Source organism: Cygnus atratus, chromosome 28 (assembly GCF_013377495.2).
Source record: "Cygnus atratus isolate AKBS03 ecotype Queensland, Australia chromosome 28, CAtr_DNAZoo_HiC_assembly, whole genome shotgun sequence".
Lineage (NCBI taxonomy): Eukaryota > Metazoa > Chordata > Aves > Anseriformes > Anatidae > Cygnus > Cygnus atratus.
In genome coordinates this window covers 1,445,018-1,470,291 of record NC_066389.1, presented here as the reverse complement: position 1 = coordinate 1,470,291, position 25,274 = coordinate 1,445,018, and the positions used below count along the sequence as shown (strand labels likewise).

At 63.5% G+C, this 25,274-nt stretch overlaps 1 protein-coding gene across 5 annotated transcripts; it reads left to right on the top strand.

Annotated features, from left to right (window-relative positions):
- Positions 1–1,262: 1,262 nt before the first annotated feature.
- Positions 1,263–24,758, top strand: MEF2D (myocyte enhancer factor 2D). Of its 5 annotated transcripts, none has more exons than XM_050715925.1 (10): positions 1,263–1,398; positions 5,209–5,412; positions 10,500–10,634; positions 13,530–13,740; positions 15,729–15,785; positions 18,405–18,601; positions 18,752–18,772; positions 21,053–21,182; positions 23,439–23,679; positions 24,431–24,758. In XM_050715925.1, exons 1-10 carry the CDS (start codon positions 1,345–1,347, stop codon positions 24,756–24,758), a joined length of 1,578 nt encoding a protein of 525 aa, XP_050571882.1. In that variant the 5' UTR covers positions 1,263–1,344. The 5 variants fall into 5 exon arrangements, with proteins under 5 accessions (XP_050571882.1, XP_050571880.1, XP_050571879.1 ...); XM_050715923.1 differs by lacking the exon at positions 10,500–10,634 and adding an exon at positions 10,219–10,356; XM_050715922.1 differs by lacking the exon at positions 18,752–18,772 and adding an exon at positions 10,219–10,356 and having other exon boundaries at positions 21,056–21,182.
- The last annotated feature ends 516 nt before the right edge of the window (positions 24,759–25,274 follow it).

Genomic DNA, 25,274 nt, shown 5'->3' with positions numbered 1-25,274 from the left:
CTCGTCCCGTTGGGGTTTGGAGGAAAAGGGGCTTTGGTCGTCCTCTGCCTCCCCGAGCAGTCGGGCTCCTGAGCGCTCGCCTGCTCCAGGCAGCAAACGGTGGGGGAAATCTTCTCCTCCCTCCCCTGCCTGGTGCTCAGATCCGTGCCGACACCGCTCAGCGCGAGGCACGATGAATAATTGCACCAAAAAAAAAAAACAAAAAAAAGGCGAGTGACTCACAAGCCGCCACGAGCCCCGAAAAACAAGCGCGGGAGCGTCGGGGCTGCTTTGGGGTCGCAGCAGTGCCCGGCGAGGAGGCAAAGGATGGGGCAAAAATCCCCGTGGGGCCCGGGGTGGGGGCTGCGGGGTGGGACAGGGGCAGGGAGGAGGCTTTGGGATCGTGCCTCCCGGAGCCAAACCGAGAGCGTTTGGGGCTGCCAAGCGGAGGCAGATACGGGGCTATTTTGGGACTGGCTTTTCCCTCTGTCCGGGCCTTGGCACGGGGCACCGTGGCGTCAAAGCGCGACGTTAGCGCTGCCCCTTGGCTTTGCCAAGTCCACCCGTGCCGCCCCTCCGCGTCCCGGTGTTTCACCAAAGGGGTCGGGCTCGGGGCCGCCTCGGCTGCCCCCCTCCTCCACCTTCCTTCCCCCCTGCCCCTGGGAAGGAGGTTCCCGTGCCCCGGTTACGCGTTATTTTTTTTAAAGTAGTCGAATAAAAACAGCTGAAAATGCCAAATTGAAGCGTAACGCAGGAATCGGAGCCGTATGGAAATGGCCCGAGCTAATCACCAGCCGCTCCACCGCTTACGACTTTATTAAGAGGGAAAAAAAAGATCCCAGAGGATCGCAGAGGGACGGCGCTGTGCCCCCCAGTGCCTCCGTGCCCCCGCCCCGGTTCCCTGCCCTCCCTCGGTGCTCCGGCTCCGTCCCTGGGGGTTTCCAAGACCAGGTGGGACAAACGCGACGTCCCCGACCCCGTGCGATGGATCGGAGACCTGCCGAGGTCCCTCGTCCCCAAACTGGGCCCTGGTGCTGGGGGGGGGCGGTCCTGGGGGGCCACAGCCTGGGCGCGGATGGGTTTGGGTCTCACTCCCTTCTCTCTCCCTCCCCGCAGGTTTCTGACGGCTCAGCCCCGCCGGACCCGGCCGTGCAGGAGGGTGCCATGAACTGAGAGCGCAGCGCCCCGCGGCTCGTCGCTCTTTGATTTGATTTGATTTTTTTTTTTTTCCGCTCGTTTTTCATCGCCTCCCCCCCCCCTCCCCCCCCCCCCCCAAGCTTTTTCATGAAAGCCTTTTAAAAAGGGGGCTCCTCTTCGCCTCCCCTGAGCCGAGTCGCCCCGCTGCGGTGAGGATTTCCCGAGAAGATGGGGAGAAAAAAGATCCAGATCCAGCGGATCACGGACGAGCGCAACCGGCAGGTGGGTGCCCCCCTCCCCAAAACCCTTTTTTCACATATTTCCAGGGTCCCATTTCTAGAATCCCCATTTCCACCCCCTCGGGGCCAACCTGTGCTTTTCTTTCCTAAGCCATAAGGTAAAGAGACGGGCGGAGCTCAGCACCTGGGGCTGGATTCAGGCCGTTTGTGACAGTTGCCCAAAAACAGGGCAAATAGCCCCATTTTCTTGGGCCGGCCGCAGCCGCGTCCTGGAGCCGCTCGTGCCATTTCCATCTAAGTGCTTTTCCAGAAAAGCGTCTTCTCCACTTAGCTGCTGCTATTCTATTTTTTTTCTTCTTGCAGAAAATATATTTCGTTTGACATTTTCCGTGAGGTTTTTCCAACAAAAAACAGCCACAACAAGTCTCCATTTTTCTGAACGCAAACAACCCAAACAATTTTTATATTTTTATTTTTATTTTTATTTTTATTTTTTTTTGCTTGAAAACTTCTAGCTGCCCGGGGATCTTTTTTTTTTTTCTTTTTTTTTTTTTCTTGTTGTGCCAGACTTGTGCTGGGCTGAAGCCAAGCCGCTGCCACGCGTGCTTGTGTGTGCATGCGTGAAAAACACAGGCGTGTGTCTTAGAGTAAAAAAAAAAACACAAGTTTTTCCCTCGTTTTTTTCTCTTTGCTGAGCCTGACGGGTGGAGTGGCAGCGCTTTGCTGGAGCAGCTTTGCCCTGGGATGGATCCATCGATGTTTCTCCCCGTAGCTGTGAGACTTCCAGCTGCAGGTGCCGCAGCGTGTCCCGCTCCGCTTCTTTCCTGCTGCTTTTTTTTTTTTTCCTAAGGAAAACCCCAAAACCGTGGGCACGGTGTGCGTTCCTAGCGCGTAAAAGGTGGTGCTCCGCAGCTAAACAAGAGAAAACCTCGGGGCCGCTTCCTCCCGGCTTTATGGGGTGGTGCTGGGGGGACAGGACGGGCGTGAAATGGTTTCGGTAAGGTCCCAGACGCTCGCGGCGCTGCTCGGTTCCGCACCGCGCAGGGGCACGAGGGGCTGCTGCAGGGATGCGCCGGCGCTGCCCGGCGTTGGGTGCGCGCAGCCGCTTACCGGCGCCCCGTGGGAGGCTGAAACGGAGGGCAAACGTTTGGTCACCCCGGGGCTTGGTGGCACAGCCCGGCGCTGCTGTAGAAGCCATCGGGAAGGGGAAGAGGCGGCTCTGTGCCAGCAGCCGAGGCGGTGGCAGGCGTTTGCGGGGCGGCGCGGAGCCTCCGGCGGCGCCGTGGCGTTGGCGCCGCGGGGAAGCGGCTTTGCGGGCTCAGGTCGCCGGGCTCACCAACGCCCCCGTCTCGCCTCATCTCGTTTGTTCCCCTCCTTCTCCTGCTGCCGCTGCTGCAGGTGGGGGATGTCCGTGCCGGCGCTTTGTGCACGGCTGCTCGGCGAAGCCAGCTTAAAACCAGGGTGAGGGCAGGCACGGGGAAGGGCTCGCTCTCCATGCTGCGCTCCGGGGTTCGCGGAGCCCGAGGCTGCTGGATTACGCACGGGGTTTCGTGCTGCTGCCCTGCAGCCAGCTCAAATGGAGGTCCCGTGGTCACAGCCTGCATCGCCCGGCCGGATCCTGCAGCCTGGCAAGGAGAGGGCTGCAGAGGGGGAATGTTGCGGCGGCACCCACGTCCCCGCCGGGGCTGCTGCTCCCTCGGGTCCATCAGCAGCCGTCCACAAGCCCGTGCAGAGGAGACCAGGATTACAGCAGAAGCCAAAGCCCGGGGAGGAAAGCGAGTAAGAGTCACTAATGTCATTAGGGGAATTACTGGAGAGGATTTGCCACGACAGATCAGACCATCAGCCCTTCAGGGCCAGGCTGCTGACTCTGGCAGCGGCCAATATGGTTTGCATCAGGGAAAAGGCAAAAAGCCGCCGGTGGTGCGGGGCTGTGCGGGGCAGTAATACCTTCCTGACCCCTTCGGTGATCGGCTTACGCCCCGAAGCATGAGATTTGATTACCCTCTTAGCCTTAGGAGGTTAATTCTCGGAGATGAGGCTCGCACCCGTGTGCGCCCCGGCCCCCGGCTTGGCTCGGCCGGGTTTGGGGTTTCTCTCCCCGGTCCCTGGTGGATGTGCGGGGCGGTGGTGCCGGGGACGGTGGCGCGACGGGGCTGGTTAAAGGGCAAATCTGAGCTTTCCTCTGCGGGGCACTGAGACAGGGGGGTTCTCCTGAGCCCTGTCCCCCACCTGTAGGGGAAACATCCCCTCGTCTGCAGAGCCACGGGGGGTTTATTCGGTGCTTTGGGTCCTGCTGGTGGCTGCTCATTATGTGGGTTCATTCTGACCCCCAGAGCAGGAGGGGGGGTCCCCACGGGTGTTCGGAGCCCTTTGGCCAGCGAGCGTCTCGCTGCACGGCGAGGCCGGGCTCGCGCGGACGCCGGCCACGTGAGCGCACGCTCGGAGCCGCTGGAGTACCGGGGCGAGCGGGCGCACGTGGCGGGGAGCAGCGGGTGAGGCGATTAGAGCTGAATCTCATTAATGCTTAATCATCCCCGGGAGATGGCAAGGGGGTGGTGGGCAGCTCCCCGCGCCGGGGCTCCCCGGGCTGTGCCGTGGCCGGCTCGGCGAGACGCGCTCCATCCATCTGCGCCGGGGTGGAGGGGGAAGCTCAGGTGGCCTCAGGCTCAGCTCTTTTACTCCTCCGAACAGGGACTCGTGGAAGCAAAATCCTCATCCACGCTCGTCCCGCCGTGCTTCGAGCTGAAGCTGTTGGGCTCTGAGGCTGTAATGGGGTCGAGCCCTCCCGTGCCCGTGGGCGGCGATCCCCGGCCGTGCCCCGGCTGCTGCCTCACCCTCAAGGGCAGCGCTCAAAGCGGCGCGGGAGCCTCCCTGCCTCTTTGTTCCCTTTTGTTCCTGTTTTTTTCTTCTTGCTCAGGGAGCTTTGGCCAAGCGTCGCGCCTTTCTCCAGCAGTTTGTCGCTGGAGGGTTCGTTGGGGGGGGGGGGGGGGGTTCAGCGTTTGCTTGAGGGCACCCGGAGCATCTGCGTGTGAACCAGCCCCAACCCGGCCAGCGGGGTCCTGGTGGGGCTGGGTTTGGGCTGTGAATTGCTTGGGTTTGGAGCTCGTGCCCAGCTCCCTGCAGCTGTGGCCACCTCGTTCCTGGCCCCCCGCCTTCTCCTGACCCATGCACGAGGTGCTGGGGGGGGTGCTGTCGAGGTGTTAGGGGGCACCTCGTTGGAAGCAGGGGCAGGATAGGGCCGCGGCGACCCTGCTGGCCGGGCAGGCGGTGCGGGAGATGCCCCGGCAATGTCACCAGCAGGGCAGGGAGGTGGCAGCAGGAGCCAAGTTGCAGAGTGGGACACGCAGAGGGGCCAACCCCAAGGCCCAAAGCTTTGTTCCCAGCGCTCCTTTTCTGTGCCAGGGGGGGACTTGGCCCCGGCTCCGCTGCTCCCGGGGTCCGGTGCCATCCGAGCGGCCACGGCGAGCGAGGAAGAGCTCTGCGCTGCATGAATGTCGGGCTGGGAAAAAAAAAAAAAAACAAACAAAAAAACCCAACAACCCTCAGCCCCCGGACAGATGGTAGCTCTGCTGGGGATTTTGCTGAAATTTCTTTTCTCTTGATTTGGCAATATGCGATTTCCAATGCTGATAATCATCTCTGTGCTTGTGAAGTGTCTGCCTCGCACCGAGCCCAAAATAGGCATCGGCACGAATCCGTTGGGCCGCGTGAGCGTGCGGAAGAGGGAGGTGAGAGGGGAGAGCTTGGGGCTGTGGTCCCCGTGGGGGACCGAGGACAGGAGATGTCCCTCTGCCCTTCCCTTTGGTTTCGCCCCCGGTGCTCATCCCGAATCCTCTCCGCTTGCTTCCAGGTGACCTTCACCAAGCGCAAATTCGGCTTGATGAAGAAAGCCTACGAGCTGAGCGTCCTGTGCGACTGCGAGATCGCCTTGATCATCTTCAACCACTCCAACAAGCTGTTCCAGTACGCCAGCACCGACATGGACAAGGTGCTGCTCAAGTACACCGAGTACAACGAGCCCCACGAGAGCCGGACCAACGCGGACATCATCGAGGTGAGGCCGGGGCCGGGGCCGGGAGGAGGCTGGGGCCGGGAGGGGGACGCGCAGACGGCCGGTGCCGGGCTGATTTTGCGTCTTTTTGGTTGAGCGTGCACAAATCCTCACTTCTGGGCGGCGGAGTCGGAAGCCACCTGGAGCTGGGTGCTGTTTTAGGGCTGCGAAAGCGAGGTGTGCTTTTGGGATTTGCTTTGGGGGATCTGCCCATGGCGCAGGCGAACCCGGGGTGGTTTCGGAGGCACCTCCCGGGGCTGCGGCGCTGGGCGCGTGGCTGCAGCTGGCGCTGTTCCCCTGAAGCTGCTCCAGGTGCTCACGGTGGGGTTGCAGGACACCAGGACCTGCCTCATCGAATAATTCGGGCTGGGAGGGACCTTTGGGTGCCTCTGGTCCCACCCCCGCTCAGGGGTGTTCACCGGGAGCCCCGCAGAGCAGCGATGGCACGAGGGCGCCGCGCGCTCCTCGCTCCTCGGAGGCGAGCCGCGTGTGGGCAGCTCCCGTTTACGCCTGGGCAAATTCAGACAAACGCAAGGGGCCGGCCGGGTAATTATTGACATTACAGGCGGGCAGGAATTAACCCCCGCCGAGCCGTCAGGCACTCGGGGCAGGTGAGCAGCAGCAGATCAGAGCGGTGCCGCGGGGGGCGCGGGCACTCCCCGGCACAGAGCCGCTCGCACCTCGCGCGGCGAGGCCCCGAAGCGCTGCAGGGATCGTCCTCCCCCGCCGCTCGGACCTGTCACTGCTGCCTTTGAATCTCTCCGGTGCAATTCAGCAGCCTCAGGCTTTGATTTCGTGAAGGGAAAAAAAAAAAAAAAAAAAAAAAAAAAAGCCCACAGCCCAGCTCACGAATCGGAATTTTTATTATTTTTTTTCTCGCTCCTCCCCGAAGCGTCTTATTTCTGAGCCGTCCTCTGCGCCAGCAGCAGCACCTGCCCGCCCCGTGGGCCTTTGGAGACCTCCCTGCCCGCGCACGCTTGAGCCTTAAATTGTTCAAAATGCCTTTTCTGGACCCTTTTTGAGGCGCACGGCCCCGTCCCCAGGCAGGGAAGCGCCCCGAGCACCACGCGGTGGTTTTACAGCCGCGGTTCCTCGCCCAGCCTCTCCAGGATGCTCATACTGGAGCTCGCAGCGTCGAACAGATTTGTCTTGGCCTAAAAATACCGTAAACATTTTGGGCAGCATTCTCTGTTCCCTTATGGTCCAAGATGCAAACACTCCCAAGCCGACAAGTTACACGCAGTCCTTGGCACCCAAAGAAATTCTGTGTTTGCACCACATGAAACGATGAATCTGCATCCAAAGCTGGAGAGAGGAGCGTCGGGAGGGGAAGGATCCGGGTGGATGGCGGGGAGGAGAGCCTCAGCTCGGCACGCAGAGCTGCTGTCACCCGCTCCCGAGCGCGGGGAGATCCTGCTCGGGCAGGTTTGAAGCTGCTCGAGCATCCGTCCTCGTCCCTTGGAGCAGGGCTGGGGCCGCTCCAGGGTTTTCCTGCTCCAAAGCTGACTGCGAGGGGCTGAGCAGCAAAGATTTGGCTGGGCGGAGGTGGCCGTGACACCCGTGTCCCGTCCCCCCAGGAGGGCCGCAGCCCCCAGCAGCATCTCGGGTGTTTGAGGGTGGCCGTGGGGCCGTTGGCAGCCCGGGGAGAAGCCCCTCGAGTTGGTTTTCCCGGTGCAAGGGGAGCGAGCGCGGGCTCGTGACGGAGGGGATTTGGGCTTTTCCTTCGCACCAGCGCTTGGAACAAGGCGAGGATTTCACCTTGCTCCCCTTGAAAGAGAAAGAAGGAAAGCGAGCAGCTGAGCACCCTCGGAGCAAAAAGCCTCCGGATGGGAAGGTCCCGAAATTAAAGAGCTCGGCGAGGGGCGGCGCTCCCTGGGGACGCGTTTACCCCGTGCGTCGGGAGGGCTTTCAGCCCCTCCGCTCTGCGCCCGGCCAAGTCCTGGCTGCGGCAAGCTTTTAAGTCTGAGAAAATCTCCCTGCCTGCACGGGGGGGGGCTCCTTAATCGGTCGGGGGACAGCTGAGGCCCCCGGGCAGGCACGCTGGGTGCCACGTGCGCGCCCGGCCGGGGATCACGCCGGCTTTGCTCTCGCTGTCGCTCCTCGTTTCCCGCAGCCCCGCTGACGTGCCAGCTCCCGACGGACGGGGCAGAGCTGCTGGGGGGGACCGGGGTGCTCCAGCTCTTAAAGTCAGGCTGCAAATCCCCTGCTTTCCCTGAGCGTCCCAGGGGAGCTGCATCTTCCCTAATTCCCCTTCCCAGGGCTGTGCTCGTGTGGGTTCAGAGCCGTGGCCCCATCTCGGTCCCCCTCCAGCCTTCCCCGAAGCCGGGGGCAGTCTGGATCCCAGTCGCCCTCCTTTAGGGGAAGGAGCCTGCATCCTGGTCGAGCATCGTTTCCTCTCCATGCTCCGGGTTTCCTGCTGCTCTCTCACCCTCCTTAGGTTTAAACCCACTCCTGGATGAGGCAGGAAAGCTAGGAAAGGGCTTTTTTTGGGGGGGGGGGATGTGACCTTCTCGCCCTGGTTTCATCCTTCGAAAAATTCCTGATGCGAAGGTGTTCGTCTTCATGAGAAATGAGAAGTGGGCGTTTTCCACTGGATGCAGCCCGGTGAAATAAAGGTTTCCTTTCTCTTCACGCCTTCTGCTTTTCCCCCTAGCAGCGGACTGAACCCGGTGGGGCTCGCAGGTTAATTACAGCAGGACTAATTGCACGAAGTGGCCGGGGAGAGGGAAGGGGCCGTGGCACCGCTCCGGCGAGGCGACAGCAGCCATAATTATGCACTTGCTGCTCCGCTTGGGCAGTAAATCCTGGGAGTTTGGGGCAGATTCGGTGCAGCTGGGCATCGCCTAAAGCCTCCTGCCCCGGTTCTGGGCTGCGGGGTTTAGAAAGGAGCAGAGCGGGGGGGTCCCGCTCGGCTGCGACCTCCTGCAGGGTAGCAGGAGCTGACCCCGATGGAAGTTTCGACTGCAGCTGGAGGGGATCTCCAGGGGGGCGAGGGGTTTCCCTGCTGTTTTGTGAACAGAGAGGAGAGAGGTGGGAGAGCCACGAGGGGGGCACAGCCCTTATTAGACACCGGAGAGTCTCCCCAGCACGGCTCCCGCCGCACACATCTGGAGGAAACCCGGCTTCATCGCTTCCACGGCTCACGGAACGGCGTTTTCCACTTGGCCTCTGGAAGAGAGAGAAGGAGGAAAAACTCTTTGCAGAGCAAGGAGAGAGGCTCAACTTTCCGTCTTCCAGCCGCAGCAGCGAAACAAAAGGTTTTGGAAAAGAAATGCGCAAAAAAAAGCACTTTCCAAAAAAAAAGGCGAACCTGTCCCTTCCTTGCTGCGGGAGCGCGGGGCTTTTTTTGGCCCGTTCTAAAAACAAACAAGGGCACGCACAAAAATAGCAAAATAACTGGGAAAAATCCTCGGGAACCTACAAGAAAAAAAAAAAAAAACAGCCTCGGGAACCTCCCCTTCGGTGCAGCCCTCGGGGTCAAGCCCCAGCTCCGTGGGTGACGCCGATGAAATTCGCTCCCGGCCATGCCAGTAAAGGGCATTTCCACCACGTCTGCCCCTGCCTCCCTTCCCTGGGGAAGGGGCAACAAATGGCACGATTTTGTAGGATTTTGGGGTACGACAACGCCAAACGGGGCTTCGGATGCCGCCGCGGCGCTTGGGCGAGGACGCGGCCAAATCCCGGGTGCGAAAACGCCGGGCACGAGGGAGGCACGAAGAAATTGGGCCGCTTTTTTGAGATATCGTGTCCAAATCCGCTCGTTTTCTTTGCTGTTGGGGCTGAATTCCCCGCACCATCGGGCGAGCGGGCAGGTCGGGGAAGTGCCTCGGGTGGGTGATGGAGAAAGCGTCGAGGCACGGCTGCAACGCGGGGGGTTCGGCTGGAGATTCGCAGAGTTTTCAGGGGCTGCGGCGAAAAAAAAAGCGACTTTTGGGCAAACCACGCTGCCCATACGGCCCCCAGGTAGATGGAGAGCCGCTCCAGGATGTTTTGGCCCCGAAACAGAGCTGTTTATTGCTGTTTAGGAAGACAAGAGGAGAATTGTCAAGGCCTTTCTTTTTTTCTTTTTCTTTTTTTCTTTTTTTTTTTTTTCCCCCTGCTGGATTTGGCATGAAAAGGGACCAAGACTTCCAGGAAATTCTGTAGCTTTGACTTTCAAAAAAAAAAAAAAAAAAAAAAAATTGGCAAGCGGCGGTTCCATAATAACGCCTAATTGCCTTTGGTATTTTGAAAATAAAATGATTAAATGTGCCTGCGTAACGCAATCTGCAGATCGGCTCCTGAGCACGACGGAGGGGTTTTTGGTCCAAAGCCTGCCCGGGGTCTTTGTGCCCACCCTGCGTGAAATGGACGGACCCCAAAGCCGCTGCACGGTGCTGGGGTGATCGAGGCCTGGGCCTGCTTTTTACCTTTTTTTTTTTTTTTGGTTTTGGTTTTGGTTTCCTACGTGTAATAACGGTTTTTGTGTTTCTAGCAGGAGAGCGCGTCCCGTCCTTAGGGTTTATTTCCCCTCCTTGTCGCTGCGGTGACCCTGGGTGACAAAAACGTATCCGAGCTGGTGCGGGGCCGAACTCAGCACCAGCGCAGTCAGGAAAAATAGGAAAAAAACATGAAATCCGGGAAGTTTCTCTCCATCCATCCACCAAAACCCCCTTCGGACCGACCCGGCGCTGACCCTTTTTAATGCCACCGCGTGCCAGGGCCGCCCCACGCCGGGGGGCGTTTTAGGGGGGGACACCACCCGTCCCCGAGGGCTGCCCGTTGCCCCCAGCAGTCCCAGATCTCAAAGTGTCCCGGTTGTGTTTTCAGACGTTAAGAAAGAAAGGTTTTAACGGCTGTGACAGCCCGGAGCCCGACGGAGATGACTCGATAGACCAGAGCCCCTTGATGGAGGATAAATACCGTAAAGGCAGCGAGGATCTGGATATCCTGTTCAAGCGATACGGTGTAAGTACCTGCCCCGTGGCCGGAAAGCCTTCATTACCTGTTCTTTTTGTTTTGTTTTTCTTCTGTTCGATTTCCCCCCCGACCTCGTCCCCGCTCCCTCCCCGCCACCCCCGTGTCCCCCCACCCCACCCCGCACGTCACAGGCGCTGAACAAGAAGCACAGGGAGTGCGAGAGCCCGGAAGGGGACGAAGTGTTTGCGTTGACCCCGCAGACGGAGGAGAAATATAAAAAGATTGATGAGGAGTTTGATAAAATGATGCAGAGTTACCGGCTCGCAGTGAGTAGCTGGTGGCCTGCAGCCCCCCCCTTCCCCGGCCACCTCCAGGTGACGGGGGACTTGCATGGCTTTGCTTCGGAGCCGTGCTGTGCCGTGGGAGCCGATGCACCAGGGCCCCGAATGCACCCGAAAGGGCAGGAAATTGGGGAGAAAAAGGGCGAAAGTGGCTCCTAGGGGTGGCGGCACCGGGGACCCTCGGGGTCCCTCCGGTTTCCCAGCTGGAGGAGTGGGAGCAGCCCCTGGGGGACCTGTCCCAGCCAGCTCCAGCACCCCCAGGGCGGGCAGCTGGGGATGCCTCCCCTCCCTGGCCCCAAATACCAGCCTCCTTTTGCCCCCGAAAAGGGGTTTTCCCTGGCTCCTGCGTCCCGAGATCCCCACGAGCCGGCAGGGAGCAGACGGGGTCAGCCCGGTTTGGGCGATTCCGCCTTAATTCCCCCCAAATCCATCAAGCCCTCGGGGCAGCTGGCGGCCGTGGCAGGAGTCCAGGCAGGTTTTAGCCCCGTGATCCCAGGCCCGTCAGCGGGGTGGCATCGGGACAGCGCTGGAAGGGATTTGTGTCAGGAGGCGGGGGGGGGGGGGGGGGGGGGGGGGAGCGTGTCAAATTAGTCGTTAGGGCAAGGCAGCGAGGGCTTGGAGCAGGGGGGATTAGCCCCGAGTCGCTGCAGCCGTAATCAACGCCGCCGAGAGCACGACGGAGGCGAATTTTCAAGGGCTGCCTGCAGCGTTCGAAAATTTCACGCCCCCCTCCCCCCAGAAAAACAAACAAACAACAACAAAAAAAACGATATCTGCCCTTCTGCGCTTCTCTCAAGCCCACGCAAGTGAAAATTGGGGCTTTTCTCGAGATTTGGGGCTTGTGAAATCCACCTCCCTTGCTCTTGCTGACTCAGCTGCCAAAGCGCGAGGCGTTTTCGCCCCGGTGCCGCTCGCCCGGTGGCGACGACAACGACGACGAGGTTCCAAGCCCTTGCTGGGGCTTGAGCGGGGTGGGGGGCGCAGCCCCGGCCCCCCGGCTCCCTGCAGGCCCCAGGGGAGCTCCCCGTGCCCGCCGCGGTTCGGCGGGTGGCATTCGGGCGCCGGGGATCGGCGGCAGGGCATCGGGCTCCCCGACTAAACCCCTCGCGCGGCAGGGACGGAGCGGTGCCGGCGGTTGAAGCCGACGCTTCTCCTTTTTAACCGGCTGCGGTGGTTTTGTGTGTGTGTGTGACGAGAACTAACCGGGGGCGCTAACAGCAGCCTTGCTCGCTAAAGAAGCCTCTGCGTTTCGCAGCGCGTTTGCGAAGGCTTTCGGTGAAAGCAGAACCGGTCGAGGCTTGGCTCACGTGTGCATCTTCTCCCCCAGATTTCGGCCAGAGACGCGCGCCGTGCGCCCCGGCTGCGCCCCCGGGTCCCGGCTGCGCCCCCCACCCCGGGGTGCTGGCGCTGGGGGCACCTGGCACGGGGTGCGGAGGTGCTGGGGGCCGGAGGCGGGTTAAGGCCAGGCGCCGCTCTCCGGCCCCAGCCCTCCCGGCTTTGCCACGGCGTCGCCGAGGCCGCGCCGCGTTAGCTCGTCCTTCCCCTTCCCGGGGTCACGCCGCGCACCCGCGCGCTCGCGGTGATTTCTTACACAACGCCGCCGCTTCATCGTTCACACGCCCAACAAAACCTGCTTCCCCTGCCTCTCTCCCCCCCCCCCTTTTTTTTTTTTTTTTTTTTTCCTTTTTCTCCTCTGCGCTGAGCACGGGGAGGGCTCGGCATCAGGGCTGGGAGGGGATGAGCCCGGTGCCCCGGAGCCTCCCGGAGCCGTGGGGCAGCGCGGGCTGGCAGCAGCCGCAGGATCTGTGAAGGGCAGGATGCCCTTGAGCGGGTGGGAGGGTTTCCAGCAGCCAGCTGAGCGAGCACCTTCCCTTCTCCCCTCCTCTCCTCTCCCCCTAAAGGAATTCACCCGCTCGGGGCACAGCGACGGGGGATGCTCCGCTCCCCCTGCCCTTCCCCGCAGCCGGCGGGACGTGGGGCTGGCCCCGCGGCGATGCCCAGCGGCACCGGGGTGCTGTGCCGTGCCAGCCCCCGGCAAATTGAAGTGGGACTTTAGCAAAGCCTCTGCTAAAGCCTCTAAGCAGGTGCCTGCTCCTGTTAATGAAGAGCAAATCAGTGACATAAGAGAGGCTGATGGGATAAGCACGGCGAGCCTGGCTCCCGCGGGGACGCTGGTAGGTGAAACTGGGCCTCGACCTGCGGCTGAGGATAGGGCTTGAGCCGTGCTCCTGCTGCCCCGGGTCGCCTCCTCCTCCTGCCCTGCAGCTCCTGGTGGTGGCAGGACAGACCCCGGTGTCACCCGGAGGGGATGAGGGGATGAGGTGACGCCAGCCTGCACCAGGGGCTCGGTGCCGAGCGGAGCCTGCCCGAGCTGCGGGGTGTCCGTGGGGCAGTGGTGCTGGGTTAGGGGGCTTGTCCCAAACCTACGGATGGGGAACGGCCTCGTGAGGTCCCCCTGTCCTCTGCAGTGGGACAAAAGGAGGTGCCGGCGCCCCTCGGGGCACCCCAGGGCGCTGCTCCCCCCCTGTGATGCTTTGAGTCACGTCCTGCTGGGGCTGCTCTGGAAACACATGGCCAGACACCAGGGGTAAATAAATAGATGTGGCCTCAAAGAGAGGCAAAGCGGCTGGTGGCGAAGCTCGGCTGTGTCCGAGCGGACCCCCAGCTGCTTTTCCTGCGGGGTCCAGGCTCCTGTGCTGGGGTCCCCAAGTCACCGGGACGGACGGCAGCAGCATGCGGCAGCAGCGAGGGGGCTGGGGGTGACCAAAGCGGCCCCCACTTCAGCCGTAGGACGTCGCCGCCTCTCCCGAGGCAGGATCCGGCCCCTTCTCGGCCGCCGCCTGCCCGACGGCCCCCCTTTACCTCCCGCTCTCTCTTCAGTCCGCAGTGCCCGCGCCGAACTTCGCCATGCCGGTGACGGTTCCCGTGACCAACCAGAGCACGCTGCAGTTCAGCAACCCGGGGAGCTCGCTGGTCACCCAGTCCCTCGTCACCTCGTCGCTCACCGACCCCCGGCTCCTCTCGCCGCAGCAGCCGGCGCTGCAGAGGAACACCGTGTCCCCGGGGCTGCCGCAGCGGCCGGCCAGCGCAGGTGAGCGGCACGGCGGGCACCCCACGATATGGGACACCCTAAAATCTCACTCCAGGGGGGTCCCGGTGACCGTCCCCCCCCCCCCACCCCCCCTCTCCCGGGTGTGCTTTTCCAGAGCAGGATGTTTCGGAGCCAGGCGGAGCCGAGTCACCCTGTGCCAGTCCCGGCTCAGAGGTGGCAGCCGGCGTCCCCTGTGCCGGCGGTGTTGGGGGACACGGGACCGCTGCGTAAAAAGGGTTTTTCTGGCTGCAGTTGGTCCCTGAGCTGTCAGTGACACCGATCTGCCGATGGGTCGGAGGAGCGGCCGCTTCCAGCAGGGGCTGGTGGCCGAGGGACGTGTGACCGCGGTGCGGTCATGAATAATAATAGCGTGCAGAAAGCCCCCGCCTGCTATTTTGGATGTGGCAGATGGTCCGAGCCAGTCGCACGGGCTGCAAGCGGCTGAGGCGAGGGCGTGGGAAGGGGGCCAGGGGGTGCCCCCAGAAACCTCTGGAGGGGGCAGAGGGTGGGATTTCAGCTGGACACGATAGGAGCCGTGGTTCGGAGGTGGCTCGTTCGCTTTCTGCTCCTTCTGCGCAGTCCCAGGGATGGCTGAAAGCTCTTGGAGCTGAGGAGCAGCCCCTGGATTTGGGGGAAGGCTCTTCGTGCTCCGGGGCTGGTCCCAAAGGGCAGCAGCTCCCCCCAGGACGGGGCAGAGCCTGAGCCCTGTGCCCAGGCCACCTGCAGGCATCGCCCCTGCCCTGCTGCCGGCCTGCGCAGGAAAAAAAGAGGCTTCGTTGCGAGGCAGAGCCCGCTCGACGCTCGCAGTTTCCATCCAGCTCACGAAGCGTTGGTTTCGGGGGGGGATAATTTGGTGGTTGGGAGCGCAGAGGTGTTCCAAGTCCAACCATCTGCGTTTCATTCACTCGCTGCCTGGGACACGGAAGAAATCCTGTTTATAGGAGCCAGGCCTTCGCATGTTAGAAGAGCTATTTCTTTTCTCTCTCTCTCTTTTTTTTTTTTTTTAGCAATGCGCTCGAGAGGGGCGCAGAGCGCCGCGTTATTGTTTCCAAAGCGAAGGCAGCGCTGGCTCCGTGTCCTTGCGCTCACTGCTGCCGCCTGCACGGGGACGTCACGGGCGCAGGGCAACGGCCAGGGGAGGTTTTGGGGGCTGGGATGGGGTCAGCATCGCTGAGCCTGCTCTCGACCCCCGGGGCTCTGCTGTGCCGGTGAGGGTCGGGGGCGCACGGGGTCCTGCCTCTCCGAGCCGGGCTTCGGAGCTGCCGGGCACGGTTTGCGCCCCCATCCCCTAAGGCAGCGCCGTGCTTGCCGTGCCTCTGGGGTCACCGTGCCCTTCACCACGCCGTAATTTATTTTGGGGACCACCACAGCCCACGGTCCCACTTTCACGCAGAGGGCGAAGGCACTTCCCGGCACGGCGGCCCCCCCAGCACTTCTGCTTTCGGGGGCTCGCTGCAACCCTCAGCTCCCACTCTGGCAGCAGGTTCCCGCCTCCTCTTTCCCCATGTAGGGGCGAGGAGCGAGGTGGGTCTGGTTTTTTGGGGAAGAAAAAGGGCCCCGGCCTGCTTTTCCCAGCGCTTTCCAAGCGCTCGCCTTCGTGCAGCGGGGCCGGTTTCCGTGCGGTGCGAGCGTTCCAGGGCAGGTTGTGTTTCACGCCGTGCTGCCGGGGCTCGCTTCCCCGCAGCACGGGCCCCGCGTCCCTCAGGAGGGCTTGGAACAAAATAGCCGCAGTGTTTTCCGAGCCGTGCGCTTCGGACCGGGCCCCCCGTGCCGCCTGGCTGCTGCCCAAAGGAAACGGATCTGCCTGGATATTGTTTCCAAACCCGATCACCAGGAATGCTGCTCGCTTTCGCCCAGGACTTTTCTCCCCGGGAATGAGACGCCGCTGATTTCCATCTGCCTTCCTCCCTCGCGTTCCCCCTCTTCCTCCTCCCTGCTCCCCGCGTTCCCGAGCTGCCGCTGACCGCCCCTTTCCGATGCCTTTGCAGGGGCGATGCTCGGCGGAGACCTGAACACCACGAACGGAGCCTGCCCGAGCCCCGTGGGTAAGTGCGGGGCAGCGCCCCAGGCTCTGTTTGCGGCCCCGTGCCTCAGTTTCCCCATAAATCCTACAGGGACAAGGGTTTCCCTAGTGCCGTTCAGAGCAGCTGGGGGAGGATGGAGAGGCGCCGGCGAGGATTTGGTGGCTCTTGGTCCCACCGGCGGGAGGGTTTTGCCCGCGATGCCCCGAGCCGGCACGTTTCCTGGAGGCGTTTCGGCACAGATCCAGGGGGTTCGGCATGTTCGGGGGCTCCTTGGTTTTGGGATTGCCGCAAAGCACGGGGCTGGCCTTGGGCAGCCGCATGGCGGGGATTTGGGCAGCTTGGCATTTAGCTCCCCGAGCCAAAACCCGCTCCTCCCCTGACCCCGGGTGAGTCACTTAACACCTGATTCCTTCTCGCGCCTGGGCCCTGTAAAGGAACTTTACAGCAAGGAAAAAAGCTCATTAAGGCCCCTTTCCACTGCGAGAGCCCCGGCGCTAACGAGGCTCAGACCTTGTGGCTTAGCTCCCTGGCTATAAAATGAGCTAATAATGCCTCCTGCCTCCGCTGGCTGAGCAGCGAGGGCTTCGGGGCCGGCACCGGGACCGGTGCTTGCGTGGGCGCAGCCAGCACCCGGCGATGGCTCCTGCAGCTCCACAGGACGGGTGCTGACCCCCCCAGGGGGGAGAGGGAAGGTGACCCCGCACCCAGCACCCCAACCATCCCGTTTTGCCGTGGCGTTGCCGGCCGCCAGCACGCCGCAGGAGCACGGGGTTCGCCGTTTCCCCGGTTAAAACCCAACTGGGACCTGGATCCCGCTGCTCCGGCGGCGCCCCCGGCCCCACAACCGCCCTGCGCCGGGGCTGGGGGCTGGGGGGGGGCCTCTGCAGCTCCGTCGCGGCCCCCCGAGACCGCCCGCCGCCCCCACGTCAGCTGTCGCGAGCAGCCGCGGCGGCGCGGAGCTTGGCAGGGCCGGTGAATGTCAGCATTGACGTCAGCGCAGCATTCCCCGCGTGCCGACGGGCGCGAGGAGCGGGCTCGGTGGCCCCGGGGGCTCCCCGAGCCAGCCGACGGAGCCCGGGTGGGTTTTGGGGTACCCGGGGCATCTCCTCCCCCCTTCCTCCTCCTCCTCCTCCTCCTCTTCCTCCTCCTCGGCTCTGCACCACCGTCACCTGCTGCCTCTGAGTCATCGGCCGCCGTGCCTCTGGCCCCGATCCCGCAGCGATGCGGGCGGCATCCCCGGATCCAGCGCCCCCGGTGCCTCGGGGAGGGGGGCGAGCACCCTGCCCACCCCCGGCCTCGCCGCAACGGGGACGCGGGGGCAGCAGCAAGGGGCCTCGCCGCGATTTTGACTTTTTTTTTTTTTTCTTTTCCATTTTTGCATTTTTGACTCGTTCTTTTCCATTTTTGCATTTATTTTTTTTTTTTTACTTCTTCTTCTTTTCCGTTTCTGCGTTTTTGACTTCTCTTTCTTCTCCATTTCTGCATTTCACCACCCCCCCCCCCCCCCACGGCGGTCACGCCGGCGGGGCAGGGGGCTCTCTCCCAGGCAGACCACCCCGAGCGCTGCACGCAGGGGGGGGTGGCAGCGTCCCTCCAAGCTGCAGTTGCCGTGGGAGCCGCGCACGCAGCGGTGGCAGCGCCACCTTAGCAAGGAGAATTTTGCTTTTTAACGCTTTTTGGGGGGGGGGGGGGTGGGCTCTGCCTCCACCTCCGGCCTTTGGCACGGCTCCGGGCCGCTGCCACCGGCGGTGAGGATGCGCCGCGGGTGGTGAAGGTCACCCGGGAAATGTCACGGGCATCAGAGCCGGGGGCTTTGCACGCTGATGGTGAGCAGCTCCCGGTGCACGGAGGCGACGCTCAGGACCCCATGTGCTGCTTCGGGGCCGGGGGCCGGTCCCCTCCCTCGGGCAGGGACGCTGCTGCAAGCGTTGCCAGCGTGCCGGGGCAACGCCGCTGCCACCAGGCGCCTGCTGAAATGCAGATGTAGCAATGCCATGGTGGATGTGATTAATAATGCAATCAGCGACCTATTTTTCCCGGTCTAACGTGCAATGAATATGAGGGCTGAATCCTGGTGATTGCTAAACGCCTTTCTATCTTTGGGGCCTATTCATAAAAAAAAAAAAAAAAACCCTCATCAGAACAGTAATCTGATCCAATTTATTCCTTTCCTGATGTTCATCAAATCTTTCCCTTTTTAAATTTTTTTCTTCCTTTCCTTTCTTCTTTTTTTTTTTTTCTCTCCTCTTTGCACATAAAATCCTTAAGTGGAGCAGCGGGAGGAGGAGGAGGAGGAGGGATGCTCAGATCTTCAGAGGGGCAGCAGGATCAGTGAACCAGCTCCTCTGCTCCGCCACAGCCCCTTTTCGTTGCTCTGGTCCCAAAAAGGGGCCTGAAAAGTAAACGTAAGAGTAATTACCCCCCCCTCACCAGGGCCCTGGTGCCCTGCTGGAGCAGTGCGAGGAGTCATCGCCCCGAGAGTTACCGCTGGTTATTGCGGCGATGTCCTGCAGGCAAGGAGCTGCCCGGCCACGGGGGGCTCGTGGCCACTTCCCCGTGCCCCCCGCGCACATGGGGGGAACCTTGGGGCATCGCCACGGCCGCGCTCTCACCTACTTCTCGTGCCCGTTTTCCCCGCAGGCAACGGCTACGTGAGCGCCCGCGCCTCGCCGGGTCTCCTCCCCGTCTCCAACGGCAGCACCTTGGGCAAAATCATCCCGGCCAAGTCCCCGCCGCCGCCGCCGCCCTCGCACGGCGCCCAGCTGGCCGCCAACAGCCGCAAGCCGGACCTGCGCGTGATCACCTCGCAGAGCGGCAAGGGGCTCATGCACCATTTGGTGAGCCTGGGGGGGGGGGCTCCGTGGGGCTGGGGGTCCCGTGCCGGGCACTGGGGGGGGGGCTTTGCCGTGGAGGCGCGCGGCGGCGGCGGGCACGGGCAGCGGGGTTAACGGTGCCTCTCGGTTTTCTCCCCGTTCCTGCGCGGGCAGACGGAGGACCACTTGGCTCTGGTGAGTTGCCTGCTGAGTGCGCATCGTGGCGGGGCGGGACGTGGGCTGCTCGTCCCCGTTGTCCCCGCATCCTGCCCCGGCTCTCCGCCGGGAAAGCCACCGGCATGGGCACCGCTGCCCCCGTCCCGAGAAAAAGTCCTTTTTTAGGGAAAGCAGAAGGAAGATCTGAATCGCAGGCTAGGACGTGAGCGCAAACCCTGCTGGCCTCCCCCAGGGGCTCAGCCAGGTCCCCGTGTGCCACCCCTGACCTTCACCGGGGCCACCGCAGCTTGTGGCATGGGGACACCTGGCCCGATGCCCCCGCAGGAGAGACAGGGGGCATCCTCCCGTGGGGAGGATGTTATTTAAAGCCCGAGTGAATCCCCCAACCCCCCTGTGTGCACAGGGGGCGTTCTCCCTGTTATTTTTGCGGCAGTTTTCCCTTTTTTTTTTCCTGCCAGCAAAGTGAACGCCACCTTGCTGGTGGCCGTGATTCACTCGGCTCCGTTGCTATTCTGGTGCAGGGCAGATGGGCGGCAGGGCAGCGCAGCGAGGAGAGGGCGAGAGCCGCAGCGGGACGCAGCTCCCGCGGCCAGGGAAAAGCTCTCCAAAAGCCCGGCAGCGAGCCGGTGCCTCTGCAGCCTGCGAGGAGACGCTCCTGGCCAGGGCAAGGACCGAGCAGGGCCTTGGCGGATGAATTCTGCTGCTCCCCGTGCCCTCCAGACCTCCTGCCTTCCCCTCCCTGGCAGCACCGTGCCTCAGTTTCCCCAAAAAACACGTCCTAAACCTCCTGCCCCTGCACAGGATCTGCCCCGCTGTCCCCACCGGGGTGCTGTGGGTGACCTCTGGCTCCTCGGGGGGCTTTGGAGAGGCGCCCCCCGTGCCCCTGCAGGGTCTGCTCCCCACGAGCACGGCGGTCGCACCTTTGGGGCATGCCCGCATGGTTTGGGGGAAGCTTTGGGGGGCTTCGCAGCGCTTTGCAACCTGCCTGGCACCTGAGGCGCGGAGCTTGCATGCCTCGGCACCTCTTCCCTGCGTGCATCGGGATCAAAGCTCGGGGGGGGGGGGGGGGGGGCGCTCCCCACAGCGCAGCTGGGGCTGGCACCCCCGGGTGGAGGGGCTGGGGGCTGCGGGTCGCATCCTGCTCGCTCTTGCCGTACACGGGACGGGGCTGAGCCCACCGCCACGGCGTTTCCCTGCAGCATCCCTGCCCCACGGGTCAGCGGGCGCCGGCGGGCGCGGGTGCCAGCGGGATGCACGCCAGGACAAACCTTCCCCCGACGGCCCCGGGGCTTTAGCAATTAGCACCCGGCTAATCGCTTTCCCTGCGTGGCTGCAGCACCCAGCACCCTGCGAGGGCAGCATTCAGCCCAGGAGGGCCCTGGGAGGCTGCAGGCCATTGCCCAGCCCCGTGCCCAGCCCCAAAACGCCGTGGGAGCCCCGGGGTCCCCGCGCCGGTGCCCGCCGTGCCGCGGAGGACGCGGTGGCCTCGTGCCGGGCGCGGTGGGAGCCGGGCACCGCCCCGGTCTTGCCAGGGTGACGTGTGCCGGGGTGCTGCAGCTTAAAGGCAAGCCTCTTGAGTCCGGTTTAAATCAGATCAAGCAGAGGCAGCACAGATTATCTGCCTTGTAAACAGGGCTGAATCCGACCCGCCGAGCCGCCCACGTCGCTGCCTCTCAAACCCCCGGGGGGAGGCCGGCGCGCGCCCCTCCAAGGGCAGGATTTTTCCGCAGCGGCCCCGCTGACGCCCGAGCCCCCCAAACCCCACGAAGGCACCAGCCCCACGAGCTGCCGAGCGCGGGGTTTTTTGGGTGCGAGGAGGCCGGATCGCCTTCCGAACCCGGTGCTGCAGCTCGCGTTGGAGGCCGGGGAGGAGGAGGAGGAGGCGTCAGCCCCACGCGGCGTTAGCCGGCGTCGATTTTGTTCCGCGCCTTTCTCCCAGCACAGCAATCACATGCATCCTCTGGAAAATAGTGCCTGTTCCTTTTTTTTTTTTTCACATCAGAAGGGAGCTGGGAGGATGGGTGCCTTACGGAGGCCGTTGCGGCGGCGGAGGCTGCGCCCTCCCAGCCCTGAGCAGAGAAGTGCCCCGATGCCCACCCAAACACCCCCAAACCTCCCAAGGCTCCTAAAAGTCTCTAACCGGTGGGCTTCGTGCTGCAAGGAAGGAACCCCCAGAGTGTTTGCTTAGCCCCGGGACCTGCCTGGGGGGCAGCTTGGGGGGGGGGGGGGGATTTTTTGGGGTGGGACAGCAGGGTGCAGCGCAACGCCTTGTAACAACCTCTCCCTTTGCTTCCCCAGCAGAACACGCAGCGGTTAGGTGTCTCCCAGGCGACCCACTCTTTAACCACGCCGGTGGTTTCGGTGGCCACCCCGAGCCTGCTGACGCAGGGGCTGCCTTTCTCGGCCATGCCCACCGCCTACAACACAGGTAAGGAGCGCGCAGCCCCGGGGGGGGGGGCTCCGTGACCGCTCGCCCAGCTCCCTGCTGCCAGGCGTGGTGAGGTCCAGGAGCTTCACGGGATTAAAAGCGAGGGGAAGCTCGTTATATAAATATAGTGGGACCTGGCTGTTATAGCCAGAAGCGCTGTAAGGGCACGCTTCTGGTGCTGCAGCCCATTGCAGGGCGCTGGCAGCGCGGAGGTGCTGTTAAGCGGCTGCTAATTGCAGCTACGCCCTGCTCAAGGCGAGCTGGGGGCGATGTTGTAACAGGGGCTTAACGAAAATGAGCGTCGGGGACCCAAAAGTTGGGGAAGAATGCAAACCGTCCTGCTCGTAGGCAGAGACGGGGCTGGTGGGGCACGAGCCCAAGCGGAGGGCTTGTCAAACCTCCCGGAGGCTTCAGGGCTTTCCTGCCTGACTCCTTCTGCCGTTTGCGCCGAGAAAAGTTTGCAAAAAATGTCAAAAGCTGCTGGGCTGGAAGAACCCGGGCTAGGCGTGCTGGGAACTCCCTGCCGTAATTAGTAGGTGTTGCCCAGGAGATGTTTGTGCGTGGCGCGGAGGCTCCTCTCCTCCCGTGGAAGTCGTCCTCGGCCACCAGCAAGCCTGCCTATTGCCAAAATCCCCAAAATAGGCTTTAATTGGGCCCCGCGCTGCCTCCAGCCCACGTGGCTTGGGGCCGAAGGTCAGCTTCTGGGATTTCTTTTCCTCCTGAGATGAGCCACGGGTGGAGAAGCGATTCCCACCCGGGCGCCTGGGGTGTCCGTGGCCGGGGTGTTTGGTGGAGGCGCTGCGGGGGCTTGGATCGTCGCGGGGTCCTCACCAAAACCCCAACCCCGTGCCCCGGCTGTTGCCCCTCGTTTCTCCCAACCTGCCAACTCGCTGGGAAGTCTCTGTTTGGGGCCGCGGAGATGACCTGGAGCTTCCCGGGGCCCTTCCTGGCGCCGGCACCGCAGCCGGCTGGTGCCGAACCCAGCGGCTCGGGGCTGCTGGAGGGACCGGGGGGGTGCCGGGAGCTCCCCGACCTGACGGGTTGGTGCCGGGGTGAGAAAAAACCCCGTGTGGGGCAGGAACGTGGTGCGGGGAGGGTGTGCAGGGCGTGCCTCCCGCCAGCCCGCCGGCCCTGGCAGCGGTTCAGCGCCTTCGCAGCCACCTCTCCGTGCGCCGCCGCTGCCGCGGGCGGGTTCGGGCAGGGGGGGGGGGGCTGAAACCACAGGCACCCGAAATGACAGAGGGGAGAGGGGTGAGCGGGGTCGGGGTCGGGCTCGCTCGGCGGCCGAGCATCTGCGGGTGGCCGTATCAGATGCAGACGTGGCTCCAAGGACGCAGCCGGTCGCGGCTTTGGACGGCTCCTGGATAAGCAGCTCCCTCCCCGGCGCTGCAGCGGTGGGAGAGTTGCCACCACTCCCCGCAGCCCCATTTTCTGCCCTGCAGCCCGGTGGCCTCCCTGCAGCCTGGCGGCCTCCCTGCATCCCAATGTCCTCCCTTCATCCCAGCGTCCTCCCGGCATCCCAGCAGCCTTCCTGCATCCCAATTTTCTCCCCTGAATCCCGGTGGCCTCCCTGCATCCCAGCGTCCTCCCTGCATCCCAGTTTTCTTCCCCGCATCCCAGTGCCCTCCTTACATCCCAGCAGCCTCCCTTCATGCCAGTGTCCTCCCTACAACCCGGCAGCCTCCCTGCATCCCAATTTTCTTCCTTGCGTCCCAGTGTCCTCCCTGCATCTTGGTAGCCTCCCTTCATCCCTGAGTCCTCCCTTCCATCCCAGCGCCCTCCCTGCACCCCGATTTGCCTCCCTCCACCCCAGCAGCCTCCCTCCACCCACGCGGAGGCCGGCCTCAGCTCGTGCCTCCTTACCGGCGGCCGGGCAGCGCCATCTGCTGATGCGCAGCGAGGGGCCGGGGGCGTGCAGAGCCGAGGGGTGCCCCCCCCCACCCCCCTCCCACCCCCTCCTTTTGGCTCCTGCTGCCCATGCCCGGTGCTGCCTGGGCCGGGGGGGCACAGGGGGGTGCCCTTGGACCCTCCAGCCCCGTGTGCCGGCGAAGCTGCCGATTCCTTGGACCGGCCGCCGCGCTCTTGGGGAGCTGCAGCGGGCAGTGGGGGCTGCATGGGGGGCTCCTGGGGGGGGGGGGGGATAGGGGGCTCGTGCCTCGGAGCTGGGAGAGAGGTGCCCCGTGGCCAGCGCTGCTGTGAAACTTGGTGACAGCCGTGCTGCTGCTCACGTTGGCGTTGCTGCTCCTTCCCTTGCAGATTATCAGCTGACGAGCGCTGAGTTGTCCTCGCTGCCCGCGTTCAGCTCACCCGGGGGCTTGTCCCTTGGCAACATCTCTGCCTGGCAGCAGCAGCAGCAGCAGCAACAACAGCAGCAGCAGCAGCAGCAGCAGCAGCAGCAGCAGCAGCAGCAGCAACAACAGCAGCAGCAACAGCAGCAGCAGCAGCAGCAGCAGCAGCAGCAGCAGCACCTCGTTCCCGTCTCGCTAGGGAACTTAATGTAAGTGACACGGGTACCGTGGGCGGCTCACTTCGTGCTGCAAAGGGAAAAAAAGAAAAAAACACATCCAAAGGGAAATGGGAGCCTGTGGCAGGATGAGGTGACTGCGAAGAGCGGTCCCGCTAGTGCAGGAGGAGTAACTCCTAGTGCCGGCGGTGAATTGCTCGAATTACAACGTCCCGTGCGGTTCCCTCGTGGAGCAGGTGTGCAGAAATAGATCTGCTCACAGCCAGGAGCAAAGCAGCCACACTCCCGGAGCTTTTTCAGGGTGTTTCAGTCAAAACCAAGGCCTAAGCAGCTCGCCCTCGGTCGCACAAAGGCTGTGAGGCAGGGATTGAAGAGAGAGGGGCTCAGTGGCAGCCCCAAAGCCCGCTCAGGAGGAAGAAGCTGGCACTTGGCTCTCCCCCCGGGGTGCCCGGGTCCCACGCGGGCACGGCAGCACCTCTCTCCTCTGCGTGTCCAGGGTTCGGAGGTGGGATCGGGGCTGTAACGCGGGGTGCTGGTGGTGAAGGGCTTGGGCAGGGTCTAATCCTGGCTCGGCAGCATCACGGCCCATTCCTCCGCGATGCGCGGGTTAGGAGCTCAGTGGATTGGAGGGCGAGGTGCCAGCGACGAGATGAATAACGAGAGCCTTCCCATTATCTCCTCCTCACCTCTTTCTCCACCTCCTCCCTCCCTCCTCCTCCTCCTCCTCCTCCTCCTCCTCCTCATCCTCCTCCTCCTCGCACGCTCCCCGCCCTCGGACGCCCAGACAAGGGAGCCACTTGTCCCACACCACCACTTTGACTGTCAACACCAACCCCAACATCAGCATCAAGTCGGAGCCCGTCTCGCCCAACCGGGAACGAAACACTGCCACCCCGCTCAGCACCTTCCCCCACCAGCCCCGGCACGAGCCCACCGGCCGCTCGCCCGTCGACAGCCTCAGCAGCAACACCAGCTCCTACGAGGGCAGCGAGCGGGACGATCCCGCCCGCGCCGATTTCGGCTCCTCCCTGGGGCTCCTGCGCCCCAGCAGCGAGCCCGAGGGGGAGAGCCCCTCGGTGAAGCGCATGCGGTTGGATACCTGGGTCACATAACGGGGTCCCCGCCGTCCCTTTTTTTTGGGGGGGGGGAGGGGGGGGGGGAGGGGGGGAGGCTCCGCCGGCTCGCAGCGGGGAAGGGGAGGGTGTGTGGGGGGGGGGGAGGGCTACGGGGTGAAGCGGGTTAGGGGTTGGGGTGGGGTTGGGGAGATTATCATAAACTGCCTGAGAAATAGCTTTAGGATTTTGTAGGCATTCATTCTAGCACAGCGGGCGGCGCGCGCGGCGAGGCCGGCTGGGGGCGGCGAGGATGGGGATGGAGGCGGGGGGGGGGGGGGGGGGGGGACGGCGAAAATCGGATGGCTGCGTCCGTGCCGGAAGGAGCGGTCCCCAGCGGGGCTCATCCCTGCGGGGACAGCGGGGACGAGGGGTCCCGGGGTTGGGACATCCCCGGAGCAGAGCTTCTGCGGGGGGCGAGGGGCGATGGGGCGCGTGCTGGCAGGCGCTGAGCATCCCCGGAACGCCTCGTGCTGCCCCGAGAGCCCGGGGCAGGGAGAGGAGGCTCGGCCGTGT